This window comes from Musca vetustissima, unplaced genomic scaffold, assembly GCF_032173495.1.
Source record: "Musca vetustissima isolate MV318-11 ecotype Yass unplaced genomic scaffold, APGP_CSIRO_Mvet_v1 utg15158, whole genome shotgun sequence".
Taxonomy (NCBI): domain Eukaryota; kingdom Metazoa; phylum Arthropoda; class Insecta; order Diptera; family Muscidae; genus Musca; species Musca vetustissima.
This window is the reverse complement of record NW_026887821.1, coordinates 492,774-513,980: the sequence shown is the minus strand read 5'-3', so window position 1 is coordinate 513,980 and position 21,207 is coordinate 492,774. Positions and strand designations below refer to the sequence as shown.

General features: G+C 32.1%; 1 protein-coding gene across 35 annotated transcripts in view; it reads right to left on the bottom strand.

The window, feature by feature from the left end:
- Positions 1 to 1,815: 1,815 nt before the first annotated feature.
- The window catches only part of LOC133335537 (calcium-activated potassium channel slowpoke), a 147,528-nt gene continuing 128,136 nt past the window's right edge, over positions 1,816 to 21,207 (bottom strand). For 16 of the 35 annotated variants that reach the window (XM_061543823.1, XM_061543818.1, XM_061543815.1 and 13 more), the window contains 10 exons: positions 19,046 to 19,120; positions 17,512 to 17,544; positions 12,112 to 12,280; positions 8,151 to 8,216; positions 4,259 to 4,436; positions 3,663 to 4,170; positions 2,777 to 2,913; positions 2,551 to 2,693; positions 2,182 to 2,401; positions 1,816 to 2,108 (listed from right to left, as the gene is read on the bottom strand). In XM_061543823.1, coding sequence (XP_061399807.1) covers positions 1,971 to 2,108; positions 2,182 to 2,401; positions 2,551 to 2,693; positions 2,777 to 2,913; positions 3,663 to 4,170; positions 4,259 to 4,436; positions 8,151 to 8,216; positions 12,112 to 12,280; positions 17,512 to 17,544; positions 19,046 to 19,120 — 1,667 coding nt within the window. In that variant the 3' untranslated portion in view covers positions 1,816 to 1,970. The remainder of the gene's footprint in view (positions 2,109 to 2,181; positions 2,402 to 2,550; positions 2,694 to 2,776; positions 2,914 to 3,662; positions 4,171 to 4,258; positions 4,437 to 8,150; positions 8,217 to 12,111; positions 12,281 to 17,511; positions 17,545 to 19,045; positions 19,121 to 21,207) is intronic. The other 19 variants (XM_061543844.1, XM_061543841.1, XM_061543836.1 and 16 more) reach the window with 5 other exon arrangements.

Genomic DNA, 21,207 nt, shown 5'->3' with positions numbered 1-21,207 from the left:
GCCAGCATTATTTGTGTCTTTTCCTCAGTACTTCCATTTAAAATAGTGAAAACAAGACTGTAGTCCAGATTGTGCTAAAGTTGCCAGGAGGTCTCCAACGGCAAGTCTGGCCAAATGTAAGGATAACATGCACTATGTTTCCTACTCTGTATACTTCAAGATTGAGAAGGCAAGAATTGAAGGAGAGGAAGCCACAAAAATTAAGAATACCTACCTTAGGGAGCCTAGGAGAAGATGAACGACTTCCAAGCAAGTGAAAAAGGTCATCAAGAGTGAGACGGAGAAGATGAAGCACTTCCAAAAAGATCTTTTACTGGAGGGGAAGCATCGGAGTCGACCATTAAGATCAGGAATCCCAAAAAAAGATCGGTCCCCATGCACATCTCTTCGGGTCTGTCGCACTTACGTCGGTAAATGCTTTTTTACCGATAATCGAGTGTCGCGCCTAATGTTGACACACTTATAGAATAGTGTTGGATCTTATGACGCTATTTGTGCAAAGCGGAATTTTTAAACCTCTGCACTACAATGATGCCCAATAGTTATCCTACACAGAGGATGACCCTATTTTCTATATTGCCGTAGATATGTATCAATTGTTTCTTATTTTGTTAAATGAAATTTAAATTGGAACCACAAAAAGGGTCTCAATAGCTGCAGTTCCATAGGGATACCATGAAATTGGCGCCCAAAATGGGGTTTGTGCGTTGTTTAATCCAAATACCGTAAAAATGCAAGCATTTGTGCTTAGATCCAAATTTTTTGCTCAAATGGCCTAAAATTTTTAATTTTGCCACGCTATAAAATTGTAATATCATTTTGGCGCCCAACGTAGAATGCATGATAATTCTTAGCTGTACCACTGTTTAAATTTTTGTGAAATTTCGAATGATTCAGTCAAATAAATGATAATAAATAAAAAAATAACACGTAAAATAAATTATAATTTTATTGATTACAACTAAAAACGAATTAAATGAAAACAAATTTCAACAATTTTAAAAATAATAAAATGTAAACAAGCATAATGTCTTTATATTGTGCAATACACTTTTGATATACCTAAAGATAAAATAATTGAAATAATATCATTATTTTTTAAATTCACTCTAAATGGATCCAAGATCCTTTTGAAATTAAATTCTAATAACATGAAGTGCTTATAGCATTTAACAAAAATTGATAAAATTAAAAGTGTTCAGAGTATTAAATTTCAAAATTATAACTACTTGAAAATGTTGAAAAAAGTAAAAATAAAACTAGGCGTGGGCTGGCTATATTAAGGCGAAGGTAGGTAGGGGATTAGAACATAGGGAGGATTAGAGAATTACAATGTTCGAGAATTTGTTGAAACAGTAACGAGTACCGAGTACAAAGTATGTATGTATGTGTATGTTTGTTGTATACAATAAAAATGTCATGTTAGTTAGTCAAGGTTCTAAATAGGGCTAACGGAATGGTGTGGGAAGCAATAATTTTAACAATTGAACGTTGGTTGGTTTTTTGGAGAGAGATTGTTTTTTTTAATTTATATTCATTTAAACATGTTAAGTATTAAATTTTTGTACAGGCAAAAGACTATCGAATGCATTGCCAGTAGCTAGCATAGATACTCCTGCCAGGGGATCCAATAGATTTAAGTGTTAGTAAGGCAGGATCCAATTTCCTGTTAACATGTTTAAATGTATATAAAAAATGCACAAAATGACACATTTTTGACCCAGGCTTCACTTTTCTATTATTTCATCTTTGGTTTTTGGTGTTAAAAAATTCGTTAGTTGTTGTTGCGGTTTTTTTTATAGATTTCTATAATTTTAGTTCTGCTTTATATAACGCAGTATTAGCCTAATTTTCTGTAGTAGTTTGTAAAGAGCTTGGCGCCAAAATTGTGTCAATTTGTGCATGTGGGAAATCTCCATCGTTCAAATGTACGAGTAAGGACCATCAGTTAAGGCGCTACACAGTAACAATCAAGAGTTATCATCCTTATTGGAACCGCCCCCACCGACTCCGGAGCCTTGTGTATTGGCATTGCGGCCGCCGGTAGGCGCTCGTACCGCTGGTGGCTTATATTCCAGGCCCGGATCGAACTGCATTAAAACGAATACCTGCAACAGCAATGAAGAATTCAGATTAGTTATGCTGATGTGTGAGTTTGGGGTGGAAAGAGGAAAATCTCACCTGATCTGTTGGCAGTAGTGAAAAATCATCGGGTGGGTTTGTTATAACATAACGTTTGCTACTCGCATCACAGCTGGAGCTGGTATCCCGAAATCTGTACAGACCTATGCATAGCATGCCATAGGATTTTAATGCTGCCACAAATAAATCACCATATTTGCCACATTCACCAAATTGCGCTAATGGACCATCGTACAATGATATTTGACCCACTCGGCATCTGTAATGAAAAAGAAATTAAATTAATGGTACTTGAAAAAAAAAAAATCAAAAATCCACGCCTGACAGAAATTAAAAAAATATATATATATTTTATATATCCACACATTTTTAATAATTTTAAAAATTATATCCTTTGTTATTACTTACCTATCTCGATTACTTAAACTTTCCGGCGTACTATAACCTCCTCTCAGACCCGCACCTTCTGCTAATATCAATTCTAGTTCCGGTGTGGCTCCTCCCGTAATTAATGATCTGATTAATGTCAATGCATTTTGATTGAAATAGGTCTACAAAAATTAACACCAACAAAAATATTAAATAACAAAATTCCCATATGAAAATTCCAAAATAAATTGAGAATCAATATTACCGTTGACATCAACGAATCTAAGACACTGACGGCAAACGCTGTGCCGCATGCAAAGGGTTGTGTTAAATATAGTTCGGTATCGGGATCATCGTCGTCGTCTTGATCGAGAAACTGCACATTACTATCGTTGACAAGTTCTTTAAGCAACAACCAAAACCATTGGCGATGGTGAGTAAAATAAATTAACTTACAGTTTGAAATGATTTTGAAGGCTTAAGTATCCTTTGCTCTAAGTTAAAGAGTAAAGGATATTTAGCGCTTCGCTTGTTATTAGCACTCACTAGATTAGTAGTGGCGTAGGAAAGCTATGCTTAGTAAGCTTAGTAGAGTGGAGCCATTGTAATACAAATGAAATTTTTTGGTCAAACTTGAGTCTGTTATAACTTCCATATAATCTCGGGATGTAGGGAAATTATAACAAATGAAAGTTGCCAATGAGGAGGGAAGCTTACTAAATCATCTTAGGTTGGGGATGATTGAATAAGCTTATTTATTGTAGTGTGATTCTTTGTGAAAACAAGCAACTCAATAGGGTGCCTGTCTTCTAAGAACCCTAGAAGTTCGTATTACAAATGGCTCCGGTTAACTGGCTCGGGTGTTATTTTCTCACTATAGATTTTCATTGAAGGAAAGCTACACCATTTAAATAAAATTAAAACGCAAATAAAAGATAATTTAATGAAATCAAAAATTATTAATTTCAAAATTTTAATTAAATCAAAACAAAATATTATTTTCAAAATCAAAAATCCTTAATGCTATAGCTTTCCTTCATCTATCTCTGTGTGTGGTGAAAGTAACACATTCAGCTAATCGACATTTTCGTATTGGTTAAGCTTTGGTCGCTGGCTGGCAAACATAGCCAAGTTAGTGCAATGCAGTTTACCTGTTATCATGGGCACATTGGCGCCATAGACCGATCCGCGACGCTGCAGTACAATGGGACTGCCCGCCGCCGCTGATAGATTGTCGAATTCTGGACCCCGTTGACTCAACACTCCAATGGTATCGTCGAAAGTCATGGCTTTAATATTCAATGATGCCAAAATAGCCTCTTTGTCGGCCAATGTAGGATCATCATTGCTAGGAACTTTAGCCGATAATATGCAACACATGTCGCACAAATTAACATTTACGGCCCTTAAATCGGCTCTACTTAACGGAGAACCATTTAGCACCGAGATTTTCGGCAGATTTTGTAACATCTTCCATTCCCGCCTTATGTAATCAACTGATCCCACAATGACCACATGTTTCAATTCATGATAATGAAAATTTGAAGCACGCAGAGGCATGACTAAATTACGCAAACCAATTAGAGGTGAGTCTGGATCGGCGAAAAGGCAGACAACCACATGACCATTGAGGACAGTCATGGCCGCTTGATTACGATCCTAAATTGTGAATATTTTTCGGTGTTATGCAAAAGAAGTTATTATTACGAAATATCCCAACACAACACATTACAATGTAATACATTACCAGTATACAGTCTTCTAGGCTCTTGGCGGGACTCCAGTGGAACATACCCGTAGAATCATATTTCATTTCGGTTTTTTCGAAATCAAAGTCTTTCGATTGATCATCGGCAATGCCGGCTGGCAATGAGACGCTGCCATTGGGGTTTTGTGAACCGGTACCGGTGCTACGGCTTGTTGGCCTACGGTGATTGGATAGAGAATAAAAAAATACAATTATTTTAATGTTGACGAATTTTCGGTGCTTATTATTCTTTCTTCAAAAGATATACAGACAGACACAGCGCATAAGACGAAATTGTACAAATGAGGAATAAGATAGATAGATTGATAGCTAAATGTTATTTCAACCGAAAAATAAACGTAAGTAATGAATGCTAAACATCAAAATGCAAAAAATCATGAACGTTTTGTTCTTTCGTTTCAGTGAAGGTTTTGTTTTTGTAGCCAAAACAAAATGAATTACAACGATGATGACAATTCTAATAATGTATTAGTAGTTATTATAAAAAAGTTTGAAAATTGTTATGTTAAAAAATATATAAACTACATAAACGTTATAAGGCGTAGAAAAATGTAAGAAGAGTAATTTTTGTAGCCATAGTTTGATGAAGTAAAAAAATGTTTGATTTTACTAAGGCCATATCAGATAATAAAAGTTATGACAATGTTTATGCTGAGAATGAAGTTCAATGAATTATTTTATGAAAATGTCATTTGAGTTGTTGATAAGGAATATTCAGGTATTCCAAAATGTATGCATGGTTACTGTATTTCCGTACATATAAGCGGGGGATTCTTATATCAAAATCTGATTATAAGCTGAATCACCAAGGGGTGCCATTTTCGGACTTGATCTAGGCTTGGTAATGATAAAAGGTTGTACAAAGTTTGGTTCAAATCGGACATTCCATTCGCTTGATATTGGATTTATAAATATTGAAAATGTTCACTAAGGTTGAAATATTAAGATGTGCAAAAAAACGATGAAATCAGACAGACGGACGGACATTTATAAATCGACTCCAAATGGGGTCTAAAAACAATATTTCGATGAGGCACTTTTTCCCCGTATAAATTCCCTCATTAGCCATAAGACTAAGGTTATAAAAATGGATATGAAAATTCTCTAAAATAGAATTGAATCATAACATCCACAATAAAAATATACCAGATGTCTGTTTGTTTATTACACTTTTGAAAAATTATAAAATTCTACTAGTTTGCTGAAAATCCGACGCCTATATAGACCATTTGAATGCCTCGTTCGTCATTTTTTTTTTTCGTTCACGCAGTTCCGTGTTGATTCGTCCGTTGGTGGGTATATGGACGAGAAGGAACCAAGAATAGGGAATAAATGAACTATAGCTGCAATGGCCTAGTACGTTCCGCATTTGTCATTTCTCTCGTATAGTAAACGTTCGTTCAGGTCATTAAGTGACCTAAAATTAAATATATTGTCTGTCCTAATTCATAATCTCTTTTCAGTGAATCATTTAATGGAACTAGTTTCTTTGTGACTAAGCAACTTTAATTGTTAAGTTTAATCACCCAATAAATAATTTCTACAAATGTTTACCGGTCATCGTTTGAAGTTTCATATACGAATCATTCATAGCATAAATCAATAAACTTATTGAAGGAAATCTGAAGCGAATCGCTCTTTTCCGCTCGCTACTCAAAATAAACAAGGTCATTCATCTAGTTCCATCGTTCACTGGTTAGTTAGTACGGTCAATGAACGGGAAGATCTAAATGAACGAATTAAAAAGGAACTAGATGAGCGAGAGCCAAGTCCAACTCCACAATAAAATAATTCGATAAAATCATTTAGATGAAAGTAGGCGTTCTTAGAACGAGTTCCCCACTGCAACACTTTAAAAAGTTGTTCAACTGAGGAACTCGATCTATAAACTCAGAATTTCGTATAATTTGTTTCTTGAAATCACTTCAGTGTAACCTTCGACAAAATGAACTGTATAAACGAAAGAACCGAAGCTGATACCCATAGCTCATTTGAACTAGTTCGTTTCGTTACAATTGGTTCGTTTCCGGACAATTGGTGAGACACAGAAAGTTTATGCGAACAACACCGCTTCGATTCAGTTTATGGATCAAAACTTCACGCGAATCAATGGGAATTTGAACATTTTTTAACTCTTTAATAACACTTGTCATTTTAGTTACATTCTTCAAACAGTTATACTTTTCGTATAAAACCAGTATTGCATTTGAATAGGACTATGATTTTGATTATGATTTAAAATAAATTGAGATATGAAATGATTTAGTTTTGTGTGTTAAATCACTAATTGATTCTAAAACGCGTTTAGACTATATCTCATCTATCAACTCGATTTGTAAATCGAGGAACTAAATCTTAGCTGTTTAGACTAGTATTTGAATGATGTAAAGTTATCAGTCAGCTGATATTTGTTTACGTATACATACACATTTCATTGGTTTATTAATTCAAAATCGCAATATACGTAGTGTAGCTCTGTAACCAGTTAAGGACTATATTACGGAGATTATCGATAACTGCAAATTTGCAATTGCTTATAATTGAGTTTCCTAGCTGGTGACCTGTTTAAAGGGCTAAGCAGAATGCTCGCGTTGAGCCATCCGTCGCGTTTTATGTTATCGAAAATACAACAACTACAACGAAACGATATGGGTTTGTGTTATCGTTTCCTTGTGGTTGTTGTATTTTCGATAACTTATAACGCGACGGATGGCTCAACGCGAGCATTCTGCTTAGCCCTTAAGAGATCTTGCATGTGTGTAATTAATTGTAGGGATCCATAGATCGTATTTTGCATTTTTCTATTATTCGGGTAATCGAAATGTAGATAATGATAGTCGACATCAAATGGTGACATGTATGAAACGAAACTATGGATGAAATTAATTTCATGAAACATGAAATTTAATAAAATATGACAAAACTATAATTATGACTCGACTCAATAACGTATTTTATAAAAAATGGTTCATGAAATATAAATTGATGAATTATATTTCATATAGCTTCTTTTAAAAATGGCAGCTTATAAATATAAGTAAAACTAATTCTTTAAATATATGACACAGAAGACAGAGACAGACAGATAGATAGTTAGTTAGAGAGAGAGAAGATAGTAGGAAATTAACGAATAGGATAAAAAGTAGTGCAAAAACCAAAATGACACCAGACTAGAAGTAGAGTACAAAATTGTTTTTTGTTGTTTGATTCGAGAGAGAGAGAGTGTGTGTTTTTTTGTTAAGAGTATACGACTAAGTATAAGTATGTAGGGTACACAGTGTGCGTGTTTTGTTAAAGACATTACACAATATATAATGTAATGGAACTTAATATACAAATGCACAGACATTGACACAGATATACACACACAGATATAGCATTAATAAACAGACATATAAACAGAGTTGTAATTTTGTGGCGTTCGTAAAATAAAAAATAGACAAGACAAGGCTTTAAATAATAAAAAATGAATATAATAAACTAAAAAATACATTCACATATTAGAAAAAAATAAAATATCAATTAAGAATGCATTGTTTTTTTAAGGCGAGAACACACGATGTTGTACATAGTTACGACACGTTATGTACGTTACGTTACGACAATTACTTTATGTTTACGTTTACGTTTAACTTTAATTTGTTTAGTTTACAATTTTTTAAGAAATTAAAAACAAAAAACACACAATAGATAGCAACTCTGTTTTTTATGTTATTGTTTAAAAATTTGTTGTTAGTATTTGTTTAAAATTTTAGAACGATTCACAAAAATCAACAAAAATAGTAGTAGTACGATAGTAATGTATGATTAGAATAGTAGTAGTAGTTATTTAGGAAAAAAGTAGTAGTAGTAATTAGTAATGGACGCATACATGAGCTTTTTAACTTCGTAAGCAAGTTGATAGCCCGCATAAGGATTAGCTTCGTTTTCGGGAGGCCTGTAACAAAACCGTTAAGAAATTAAAAAAAGAAAAAAGAATTTTTGTAAGCATTTCCTGCAATGTTTTTTTGTTTTGTTTTTGGTTCAATCAATTTTGTTTAGAAAAAATTTTTGTTTTGTTTATAATTAATTATTTCGTATTTAAAATTTAGTTATTAATAATTTGTTTTTGTTGTTTTAAATCGCTTGAAATATGAACATGATGTAAAAATGCATATAGTATATCACAAAATAAATGGAACCATATGAAGGACGGAGATAAAATGGATTGTTAAAAAATTTAATAGGGTCATCGTTAGAATTTTTTGATCACAATGTTTTTGTTTCGATAATTTATATGCTTCTTCTGACAATGAACTCAATACATAGCAAAAATAGCACGCCATTGTTGTATTCAACAACTGCTCGATATGTTCATAACATTGGGCGCCATTACAAAATGCTTATCTACAATAGATTTGTGACACCAGCTTAAATGTCCAAAAAATTGTTACATGTTAGGTTCAATAAAAATAATAATATTTTCCTTTTCTATCCGTATTTCTTCATATGAGGTGGCGCAGGAGATGATATATACCAGGCAACGACTCTGATTGGCTTTAACATGGCAGAGCCCAGGCTTATCTTGATCCCCATTTCATCTCAATTGTGGACACTGACCTCCCCGCGGTGTCACAAATCAGATGATTACGCACTGTATTATAGCTGCCATGAAACGAGACATGAATTTGGTTGTGGATTTATGGTTAACAGGAGAATTAAAGACCTCGTCTCCAGATTCACTCTATTAGATGAGCGAATTGCTATAATTCGTATAAATGCGAAGTTCTTCTACATCAGTGCAGCAAAAGTAACAAACCACCTTGAAGGTGGTTTCAGGAGTTTTAGAATGGCACGATCAAGAGTGTCACAATGCTACTGAGTTGAAAAACGCAGCGTATAGGACAACCCTGCAAACAGTAGCAACACGCAATGCGAGACAGAATTATCGGGAAAAAAGAAGAGAGGAGAAACGTATTTTCAAAAGAATGAAGAAAGAACCAGAAAAACGTGAGCGTGAGGAAGTGAGTCAGAAAAAAGTCCGGAAATTTTACCAACGAGTAAAACACCAAAACGAAGGCTTTAGTGCGGACACATCCTCCTGAAGAGATGAAGAAGAAAAACTGGTAACAGATACAGACAGCGTGTTGTGTGTCGGGAAGGAGCAGTTTGCAAAGTTCCTGGTATCAAAGAAGAAGGTGAAGAAGATACTCCAGAACCAATTAGAGATGTCGTTATAGATTGTATTAGGTGATAGACAATTTATAACGACAAGATGAGGTCAGAATATCAATTAGTCGACTGAAGAATAATAAAGCAGTAGCCGAACTATTCATGACCGGTAGTCAGACGCTGATCAGGATCATACACCAACAGATATATACAATTTGGCTAGAGGAATGCATGTCGAATGATTGGTACCCTAGCATCGTGTGTTCCGTGCTCAAAAAGGAGACAAGACGATATACATCAACTATAGAGGAATTAGTCTTCTTCCCATCGCATATAAAGTGATATCCAGCGTGCTGAGTGAACGACTAAATCCAATGGTCAATGATATTATTGGATCTTATCAATACACCTTCAGACCTAGCAAATCCACTATAGAGCATTTTTTCACGCTGCGACAAAACCTGGAAAAGATCCACGAAAAATACATCGACACATTTCACATTTTCGTCGACTATAAATCCGCATTCGACAGTCCAATCCGCTCAGAGGTGTTTAAAGCCATGTCTGCGCTCGGCATTACTGCAAAATTAATACGGCTATGCAGATTTACTTTAACTGGCACAAGGTCAGCAGTTAAAGTCGGAAAATATCTCTCGGAGCCCTTCAATACCGAACGAGGATTCAGACAAGGTGACTTATTGTCGTGTGATCTGTTTAACATCCTGCAGGAAAAGGACATACGGGACGCAAATGATAACAGAAATGACACTCCGTACACCAAACAGAACCTGGAAACTACAGCTTCGAGATAGTCAACGATTTTATATAACTAATATTATAAAATTAATTACATCTGTTTTGAAATTCGGAGAAAGATACAGATGCTTTTATGGTCTGAGTAAAGAATTCAATAACAAAGCCATCTCTCGCCAGACCATGGGAAGATCAAGTGGAAGACAACATCTCGGAACATGGTGTTTCAAATTGGAAGAACTGCGCACAAGTCCGACGCGCCCGTAAATTTTTTAAGCTCGGCTTTTGGAACAAATGTTCTGTCACAAGCCAGCTAAGCAGGGACCGTAACGGTTATAACTTATATCAAATCAGGTAAAAAATAACTGTTATTATGTGACCTAAATAAAAAAAATCCACTTTAATTATTTATTTTTTAAATATAAAAGTCTTTTTGGGACTTTTATTTTTTCCGTCAAAAATAAAAGTCTTTTTGTGATTTTTATTTTTTCCGTCAGGAAATAAAAGTCTTTTTACGTAAATAAACATATAGAGTTTGGTACCAGTTATATAACCTTTGACCTTATAGTCAGGGTAATGATTCTTTAATTTATATTCATGATTTGGTCCACTAGACTATTTTTTTAAAATTTATAACAAATATTTTTTACCTTTGATCTTGATTACTTATGTGTACACTTATTGTAATAAGGACAAATTTATAAATTGTAATTTTATAACTGATTACAAGTTGTATAAACTTCTTTACATAAAAAGAGTTTTATTTCCTGACGGAAAAAATAAAAGTCACTTTTATTTTTGACGGAAAAAATAAAAATCCCAAAAAGACTTTTATTTTTGACGGAAAAAATAAAAATCATTTTTAACAGTTAAAAATCAACGTTTATTTTTTGTTAAAAAATAATCCTTAACATAAGAACTGAGAGTGTTTTCTTCACTCAATATCCTTAATGGGCTCCTCAACACGAATCTATTGGTATATGACACTATTGGTGTCCCATGTCTCTAACATGAAGATTTTTTTGTTCGCATTTTAAAAAATAACTGTTATTTTCGGTCCCTGCAGCTAAGTAAGTATTTCTTCATATGGTTCCATTCAATGATAAAATGATACAAGAAACTATAATTACAAATTATAAAAAATTTTCAAAATTAAAAACAAAAAATAAATATTTGAAAATTATTTTACAAGAAAACAATTTAAATTTCTCATTTCAGTGGGGAAATTTAATTATTTCGTATTTGGGTGGTGTAAGATAAAACAGATCTCTATTAGAAGAAGTCAATAAAAATTAAACATTCGCTGTTCTAAAAAATTGGGCTTGTGGTTTTGTTTTTTTTTTTTAAGTATTAGTTTTGCTTTGTGTTTGTTTTTGGTTTTTTTCTTTTGATTTTGGTTGGTTGGTTAGAGACTGATGACATTATTTATAAAAATGAACAGACGTGAACAGAATGATGAAAGGATTTCCACCAATTAATATTGGATGTAGTTGTTGTTATTTTTGTTAAGTTTATTTGGTCGAACATAGGAGGACTGACTAACAAATCACATTTTTTTGTTCATATTGTATGTATGTACGTATGTATATATAGAGAATAATAACAAATAAGAGAAATAAAAGGAAAATAACATTTAAGCGTTGTTGTTGTTGGTATGTATTGTTTGTTTGGTTTTTTTTTAAATTATTATTATACATTTTTGGTGCTATTAAATTTTTTGGTTTATTTTACATTGGCAATTAGTTTTTGTTTTTTATTTTGTTCTTCTTTTTTGTTTTTGTTTATTTGACCTTTTTATTTTTTATTAATAACAGAGTGTTTCTCTAGACAATTGGTTTAAGAACAGGAAATAACAGACATACATATTTGATATTTTCCTAGAAGTGGTAACAGTTGTTGTTGTTTTGTTTCGTTTTTTCTTTACTCACCGATTATATTGTGAGGGTGACATAACCTGACCCTCTAATTGTTGTCTATTTACAGTTGGTTTGACTTTATTCACTTGTTTCACCGTCCCCGATGGATGTAGACCCGTTGTTCCATTACCCGGCGCCATACTTGTAGACCCGTTCGGCCGTCGATTGTGACGATTTAAAACTGAAGAATAGAGGAAATTATTGTGTTATTTTTTATTGTATAAAATTCTATATTTATATAGGGAAGGCAGTTTGATGTTTGCGATTTGCATATTTGTTTTTGAAGATATATTTGAATATAAATATATACTAATACCTATACTTAATTGTATTTTACATTTGTTAATTTTTTTTATTTTTCGAGAAAAAGATTCCAAATTTAACATTTATATCAGGCTTGTAATTATTTCCTAGAGTAAATTGAATTCATATGTTTTAGTATATATGTTTTTTTATACAGTTTCCATGGAGCATTTTCCCAGAAACATTGTGTAATTTTTCAAAATTGTGTCATTTAGTAGGGGAGATACAAGAGATGATGAGTATATATAGCCGGTTCCGCCAAATCAGTTATTAGTATAAATATTAGGGTTTGCGAAGTTTACACCCAAAATGATTCACCATTTCGTCATGTGTTTTTTTTTTCAAAGAGTTTATCATATGTGCGATGGTACCAGGAGAAGTTACCCCTCTTCAGATTTAATGTAAATGTTACGATAATAAATATATCAATTCAGATACTTCATTTTCTTCATAGGAAAATTGCAAGGTTTTATACATTCTGACACATTTTGAGAGAGGTATCAACATGAGAAGACATGTGGTTCCTATATTCGGCCATGACCTAGGTTTGATAAAAATATGACGATCGAAATTTGGGTCACTATATCCGCTTGATATTGGTATTTAAGGAATTCAAATTCAACATGTTAACACTTTGTGGTGGAGGTACTAGAAGGAGTGGACCCATAAACCTCATTTTCAAACATTATGATGCAGATTCGGTTCAAAGAAAAATAGGGTCTAATACCAAACCCTAATTAGGCATAAGGCTGACTGTATAGTTATAGCTGAGTTATGGTTATAAGATATAAATGTTTAAATATCATAAAATACAAGGTACTATTCAAAATAGTTCTGAAAAATTCAAGCTCTGGTGGGAGGGGAGACTGGGGCACCTTCGGCATAGGGGCACATTCGGCGAATTTGATTTTTTTGACAAAACTGTAGAAATATACTAATACTAATTTATTGTATGTTTTTATAATTAAATATCAGAGAACAATAAACAGCCATAAAGTTTTTATATCTGTTGAACAAGTACTGAGCTCTCTCTACTCACGAATAAATTGATGCTCAAATAGTCATCGAAAAAATATACTCCTTGATAATCGATGACATACGCTACCTAAAACTTTACTATTATAACATTACGGGGATACCTTGAAACAAATCATTGCTCGGATTCTCCTTGAAAGAATTCACCCTATAATAGTTCTTCAATAATCCATTATTTTGTAAACGATGAGATATCATGTCCTTAAAAAGATCAGCGCTCTGATAGTCCTTCAAAATCTGCTCACTAATAGTCCTTCAAAATCAACCTTTTCATAATCGATGAATACACGCTCTGATAATTATGAAAACAAGTTCAAAAGGTGATAAGTTCGGCCCGTCCGAACATTTAATACCCTCTACCATGAGTACAAAATATATAAAATTAATGAAGACTCCTAGGAGTCTAAGGTCCTATCATTTTATGTGCTATACAATAAGAACCAAAAATACCAAATCCAATTCGGTTGAAACATGTGTCGAAAATCTCCTAAATATCGAATATTGGGGGTACCGCCAGTATATAAGCGTTATATGGAGGCTACACCAAAACGTGCAATATCAAACATCCTAGGAGTACTAGCAATGCCTGTTTTAAATAATGCGATCTCTATCGCGGTTCAACAGACGGACGAACAGAAAGACAGAATATATACTTTAAGGAGTCTCCGGCAAATATTTCGCTATATTGGTCCCGAAAACATCAACGTTTATAGTACCTCAAAAATGTTGTCAGGACATTAAAGCTTTGTGCGGCCCCAAAAATTTGTAATGCCGCGAAATATTGGTCGTAGACCCACTAGCTGAGTTGATCTAGACTAATATGATGAAATGAACCAAAAACTTTACGTTTGTGTGATTTGTCCAAACATTTTTACATGGAGAAGGGGATTGGGCCAATGAATAAGAATGCCTGCTTTTATAAAAATCGGTCAATACTAATCGAGACAAATGGACCCTGACTTTTGTGTGATAAATTACAACATTTTTATTCTATAGCGTATATATTTACCCCTGAAGGAGATAGACCCGAGAAGTTGTTAGTATATCAAAGAGGCCTTTACATTGATACCAATTATATTGTCGTATGTACTCATATGTGGGAGTTATACGTAAATACCTACAGGTGCTTATGTATTCAAATATTATTTAATAACCCATTATCACACTGGAGGGTGGAAATGTAGCGCTGATCGCTTTGAAATTTTCCATGTATGGTCAAGGATAACGCCTACAATTTTCGGTGATAATTTTGGGATGAAGTGGACCGAAAACTTAATTTTTTGTTTTTTTTTTCAGTCGAGCTATAGGCCACAAATGAAAGCCGAACATCACAACACAATCCATTCGAATCTGGACAAGTAATTAGAAGAGCTGTACTGAATATTTGTAATATTTGTTGACCTTTAGTCAATCAGAATATATAACCACAGAAAGTTAGATTTTCGTGGAAGTTGTGTAGGGTCGGCTCCGTCCGATTATACTGCCCCGCTCAATGGTTCTTAAATTAGGTTTTCAAATCCATATATGTTGGAAATCCAAAATTATACCTCTGACAGTTTTTTAAAAATCTATGCTGATAATTCTTGGGAATAAATCTGGCAAAATCCATGCTTTTAGCTCGGATAGCCTCTAAAAATATAGTCCTTAAAAACGAAAGATTTTGATAGTCTTTGGGTGATTGTGAGAAACCACTTTTTTTTCTAGAAAGACTTCAAGCTTTGACATAATATGACAAAATTACACACACTTTGAAAAAAAATACACACAATTTAAAAAAATACACAAAGTTTGACAAAAAATACAATTTTAAATATATATACAAATATCCTTGGAAAATTCTTTGAAATTATATCTCAGAGCTCTTGAAAATACACGCTTATAGGTCTTGAAAAATAGTTTTAAACGAATTTACACAAACACGTTCACGTTAAAAAATCAACACGTTTAGGCAAGTATATTCTTGAAAATTTTTTTCTGTAATCACCTACAGGCTTTGAAATTTTCAGTTATGATAACCAAAATGAGATATCCAACACCACCACCAATAATTAAATTAAATTGCATCAAATATGAAGGCATTTGTTAAATAGCACATTGGTTAGTGCACATTAATGTTACTTAACAAGTTATTCGTATAATATTGTACATCAAATTTGCGTAGATATGTTAGTGAAGAAGAAATACGACACCAACTATAAATACATACAGTGAGTGTAATAAGTATTTTGCCTCAATACAAATATGAAAAAATTCCAATTTATACGCCTAAAGCCAGCAAACTAAAGATGTAAAATGAATTATGTATAATGGAGTACGTTTGTGCACATATTTAGATCGTATTTCTGCAAGAATCACAGCGAAAGACCTATTGGTCTCGAATATATCGGCCGAAATATATAACAATCCAAAAATGTTTATCACAAAAAAGTATTTTGCTTTTTATTATAATTTTAGAAAAAATTGTTACATAGAACACGTTTGGTCTTTTTATAGTTACCATTGCGGGTAACGACATACTATAAGTGATTGGGCAACGATTCCAATAAACCACGGCATTTTTTCGAGAGTATTTTCTCACATTTACGTTCAATACATTCTCCAGCAATATTTCATTCAATATTTGGTAATTTCTCGTCCTAATCTCAAAATCAGAGTATTAAATATAGTCGTCGCGGCTTCAAAACATCCCAAATATGTTAAGAATAATAAAAAGGAGGTTTTACAAAATATATCGCGAGGACAGGACCTTAAAAACTATTAAAACTAAAATCCGACAAACAAATTATTTAAAAAAATATCGCGAAACCCCATTTTTCTAACTTCGAAAACTTTATGGTTCATTTTTACTGATCTAGGAACCAAAATATACGATGAAAATAGCAATAAGGTGGTCAGATTCAAATATATGGACGGTTTTCTGGCAATAGAAATACATCTTATTTCGAAAATAAATACATCGACCCATTTATTCCCTACTGCATTTTATTCGCAACTGATGGTGTTAATCGGAGATAAAATATAGAATGCGTATTCGCCACCAGCAACCACAGTTTTTCAAAAGACAATAGGATTTAACGAATAATGATGTTTTCTCCCAACTTCATGTATTGGTTTTTATTACTATTGCCACAAAACCGTTCATATCTTAGAATCTGACCTTCTTATTGCTATTTTCATGGCATATATTGGTTCCTAGATCAATATTACTGGACCATACAAATTTCGAAGTCAGAAAAATTGGGTTTCGCGAATTTTTTTTAAATAATTTGTTTGTCGGATTTTGGTTTTTATAGTTTTTAGATTCTGTCCTCGCGTTATATTTTGCAAAACCTCTTCTTTATTATTCTAAACATATTTGGGATGTTTTGAAGCCGCAATGACTATGTTTAATACTCTCATCTTAAGATTAGGACGAGAAAATACCAAATATTAAATGAAATACTGATGGAGAATGTATTGAATGTAAATGTGAGAAAATACCCACGAAAAAATGCCGTGCTGTAATGGAATCGTGGTCAAATCGCTTATAGTAAGTGGTTAACCGCAATTGTAACTACAAAAAGACCAAACGTGTTCAATGTAACAATTTTTTCTAAAATAATAATAAAAAGCAAAATACTTTTTTGTGATAAACATTTGTGGGTTATTATATATTTCGGCCGATATCTTCGAGACCAATAGGTCTTTCGCTGTGATTCTTGCAGAAATACGATCTAAATATGTCCACAAATGTACTCCATCATACATAAGTCATTTTACATCTTTAGTTTGCTGGCTTCAGGCGTATATATTGGAATTTTTTTCAAATTTTTATTGAGGCAAAATACTTTTTACACTCACTGTATGTCAATAAAACATTATGTTTGACAATATAGTTTTTTTTTTTGGATTTCCTGTCTTATTGGTACATTAGATACAGTCTTATAACTTGAAAGCTTCTTATCACTTCATAAATATAAAATATTCCAAAAATAGAATTTTTAATTTTATTTTTAATTTATTTATGTTTTCCTAAAAATCACATCAAACTGCTTTCACTTTAAAAATTTTGAATTTATAAAAAAAAATACTTACGATTCATATCTTCACGATCTCTTGTAATATCACCTTTACATCAAATGGCGCAGAGAGAAAGTTTTAAAAAGAGAATTTATTAATAAACCAAGAAATTAAGCAACAACAATATTTGTTAAAAACATATTAATATAACAAATAGAGAAGACATATTTATAGGAATAGGAATATAAGCTGTAGAAAGGTAGATTTTTTTAAACATTTTCTTGTCTAGTGTTAGAGGCTTTGATTTCTCACAGCGTTTATAGGCAATAGCAGGGATGGTTGGCAGGTAGAAATATAGCTTAAAAGTTATTATACATATTTATGTATATGTATCTACTAATACAACCATCACCACCACTACTATAAAACAGGAGAACATTAGCTGAGTTTTTTTTTTGTGTTAGAATTAGAGTAACTTCAATTTTTTGGTTCTTTAAAATAGGAGCGTTAAAAGGATAGCTTTCAGTAACAACTAAATAATTTCAATACAAATACAAAATAAACTTAATAAAAACAAAAAATGCATTTAGCATTTTTAATCAAAAAATTATATATAACATAAAAACAAGCCATATAAATGCAAATAATTTTCAAAAATGAAAATATATATAACTTCAATTTTAATTTCGTTCGTTTTCTTTTTCGGGATATTTTAATTGTTTCGTATTATAAATATAACAACTCTGTACATAGAATTAGCAAAATATTGTATGAAACACATTTGAGTGGGAAAATGAAATCAACTAAAAAATAGAGAATAACATTTTTTTTTAATATTTGCAAGCCAGAAAAGGTTAACTTCTTCGGAAGATTTTCTTTAATTGGAGTTTATATTATTATATTTTGAAGTGATGATTTTTTAAAAACCAATAATTTAATTTTTCATATACATTTTCTTTTTAATATTCAATTTTTTGAGACAGCCAATGAATGGTGTAATGCAAAAATTGCATTATTTAAAAAAAATTATTATTTTCAACTTTTATGGCTTGCAATAAATTATATATCAACAATATATTTTTTTTTTAATTTCACAACATGCTCTCCAAAAAATTACACATGTAGAAATTCTGATACATTGGAAGAAATTATTTATATATTTATCAAATATATATAGAGAGAGAATATAGTATGTATAGATTTATTTTCATTAGATACAGGACTTTGGTTTTTTTTAATTCATAAAGAGATAAATTATGAAGAGCGGAATTGGTTTAGAACGGAAAACCAAAAATATAAATATATTATTAAAAAATTCACTACAACCTAAAAATTAAGAAACAAGAAGAAGAAAAATATGTCATAAAAAGCCAACCTAAAATACGTATAAAACAATAACAGAAATTTGTCATGAGAGAGAAAAATTTTATAAAAAATTGATATTTTATATAGGCCTAACACTTAATCATTCTTATTTGTATTTTTTGCAAAACAAATATTTGCAAAACAAATTTTGCATTGCTGTTTTTTCGGAAATGTCTAAAAAAACAATCCCTTTCTAAATAATAAACAACTGAAAATTTGCTGAAAACTGTTATTGATTTTTTACCCGATATTGATCGACGCACATGCACCCTTTTTGGTAGTTCTGGTGGTGTAAATGTGGGTGCAGGATGGTGATCATCTGTTGTCATTATTTCATGTTTCCACAATAAACGGGTTTCGATTTCGTTGACGTTTTCATTTTTGTTCGTTTTATAGTCGAGTTTTTTTGTTTGTTTTGTTTCGTAAAGGAAAAAAATATAGATATTTCATTTTAGTTTGAACTTCTGATAGTAATTTCATTAAGGTTCAAGTAATAGGAATTAGTCAGAAAAAAAATAAATTGAAAATAAAATTGGAGATATTTAAAGAGAAAAAATAAACGTATCTAGAAATTAAATATTGAAACAAAACGAAGGGTAGACGACAAGTGACAGTGTTATTTTGTTTTTATTATATGTAACTATTTAATAAATATATTTTTTAATTGTCAAAAGTTTATATATGTTTTGAATCACTTTAACGTTAAATTTCACTTTTTGCAAAGATATGTCATTTATTTTATGTATATTTAACAGTTTTGATATCGACTTAATCACGACAGAATTTAAGACTTATCCCGAGAAATCAATTAGACGCATCATTGATTCAATTTTGTAGTTTAAAGATAAACTAGTTCAATTGCATGATTCACTGAAAGGAACAACGGAACCGGTTTAGGCAAAGTGTATGTCGAATATCAATCTAATCGCATTCTTGCATCGTAAAATCAGTCTGTCAAATTTTATCTAGTAATATTTTCTAATGATCGGGAACATTGCACGTCGAATTCAAGTAGAAACTATGTCGTGACAGTTAATCGGATATTCAGCTGCGCTAAATAGCGTGTCTATATATTGTGCAATGGAACACACTATGACTTATAAAAAAGTTAATACATTTTTGCAGTACGGAAACAGCGTGTGTACTCGCCATAAAATCGATGTATGAAATTGTAAATCACAATCAGCACGATACGAGTTTTTTCATATAACGTCAACTTTCCTTTTCTAGAATCGAAATTTTTTTTGTATTACTGATAACCCATAACAAGTGACTCAATAGAGACTACGAGTGGGGACCCACTATGAAAATTAAATTTTCGATTGTTTTCAATGTATGAATATTCTTATAATAAAAATACAAAAAAGGAACTAGGTTGTTCATCTTGTTACATAGTTGCTTTAATTGTTCATTCGCCCAATGAACAATGATTAGAAAAATAAGAACTAGGTGAGAATAGTTGGTTTTCCAAAAATATTTTTATTTTTCAATATAATCTCCTAAAACTTCAATACATTTAGTCCAACGCTTTTCTAGCAATTCTCTTCTTTGATAGAATTTGAAGTGAAACACGCTTGTCAGCAAAAAATTTAGATTTGGGAACAAGTAAAAGTCACTGGGAGCTAAATCACAGAATAAGATGGGCGGTAAAGCAAATCGTACTTGAATTCGTTGATTTTCAAGTACGACGATTGCGCTAGTGCGTTGTCTTAATGAAACATTTTTTTTGTGTTGTAAGTCTGGATTTTTTTCTCGAATTGATTCAAAAGGTTGCAATAGTACTCTGCCTTAACTTTACCAACCGATTGTATTGTTTTTGCCTTCTTTGGGGCACTTCCTGCAGCTTCAGTCCTTTTTTTGAATTGTTCTTTTGTCTCTGGAGTATCATTTGTAGTTCTTCATGTAAAATTAAATGCACTCGATCATTTGAGATGCCTGTGATATTAGCAATTTCACGCACTTTTATTCGTCGATGCACTTTGGCTACAATTTCTGCTGCTGATTTTGGTTCGTGGTTCATCTTCAATGCAAATTTAGCAACCCAATTTTTTACTTTTGCATATGAAGGAGCGCTTTCACCTAACATATTCACCATGTCATTATGAATTTCTTGTCTCGATAAACCTTTTTTATGTAAATATTTAATGACAACACTCATTTCTAATTTTTCCATTTTTAAAAATTTGCGGATGCGTCTTTTTTTAACACCTGTTTCTATATGAAGGAGATGTCAGATCGAAACAAAATTTAACATGTGTTCATAACAGAGATGGAAGTTTCCAAAACCCATTACTTTTTTATTTATACCACGCTATATGTGCTGGGCTAAGAAGTTTCCGAACTGCCCTCGTATTTATCTACTTTGTGTACTATTTATACAACAATATATTGACACATATGTTGTTA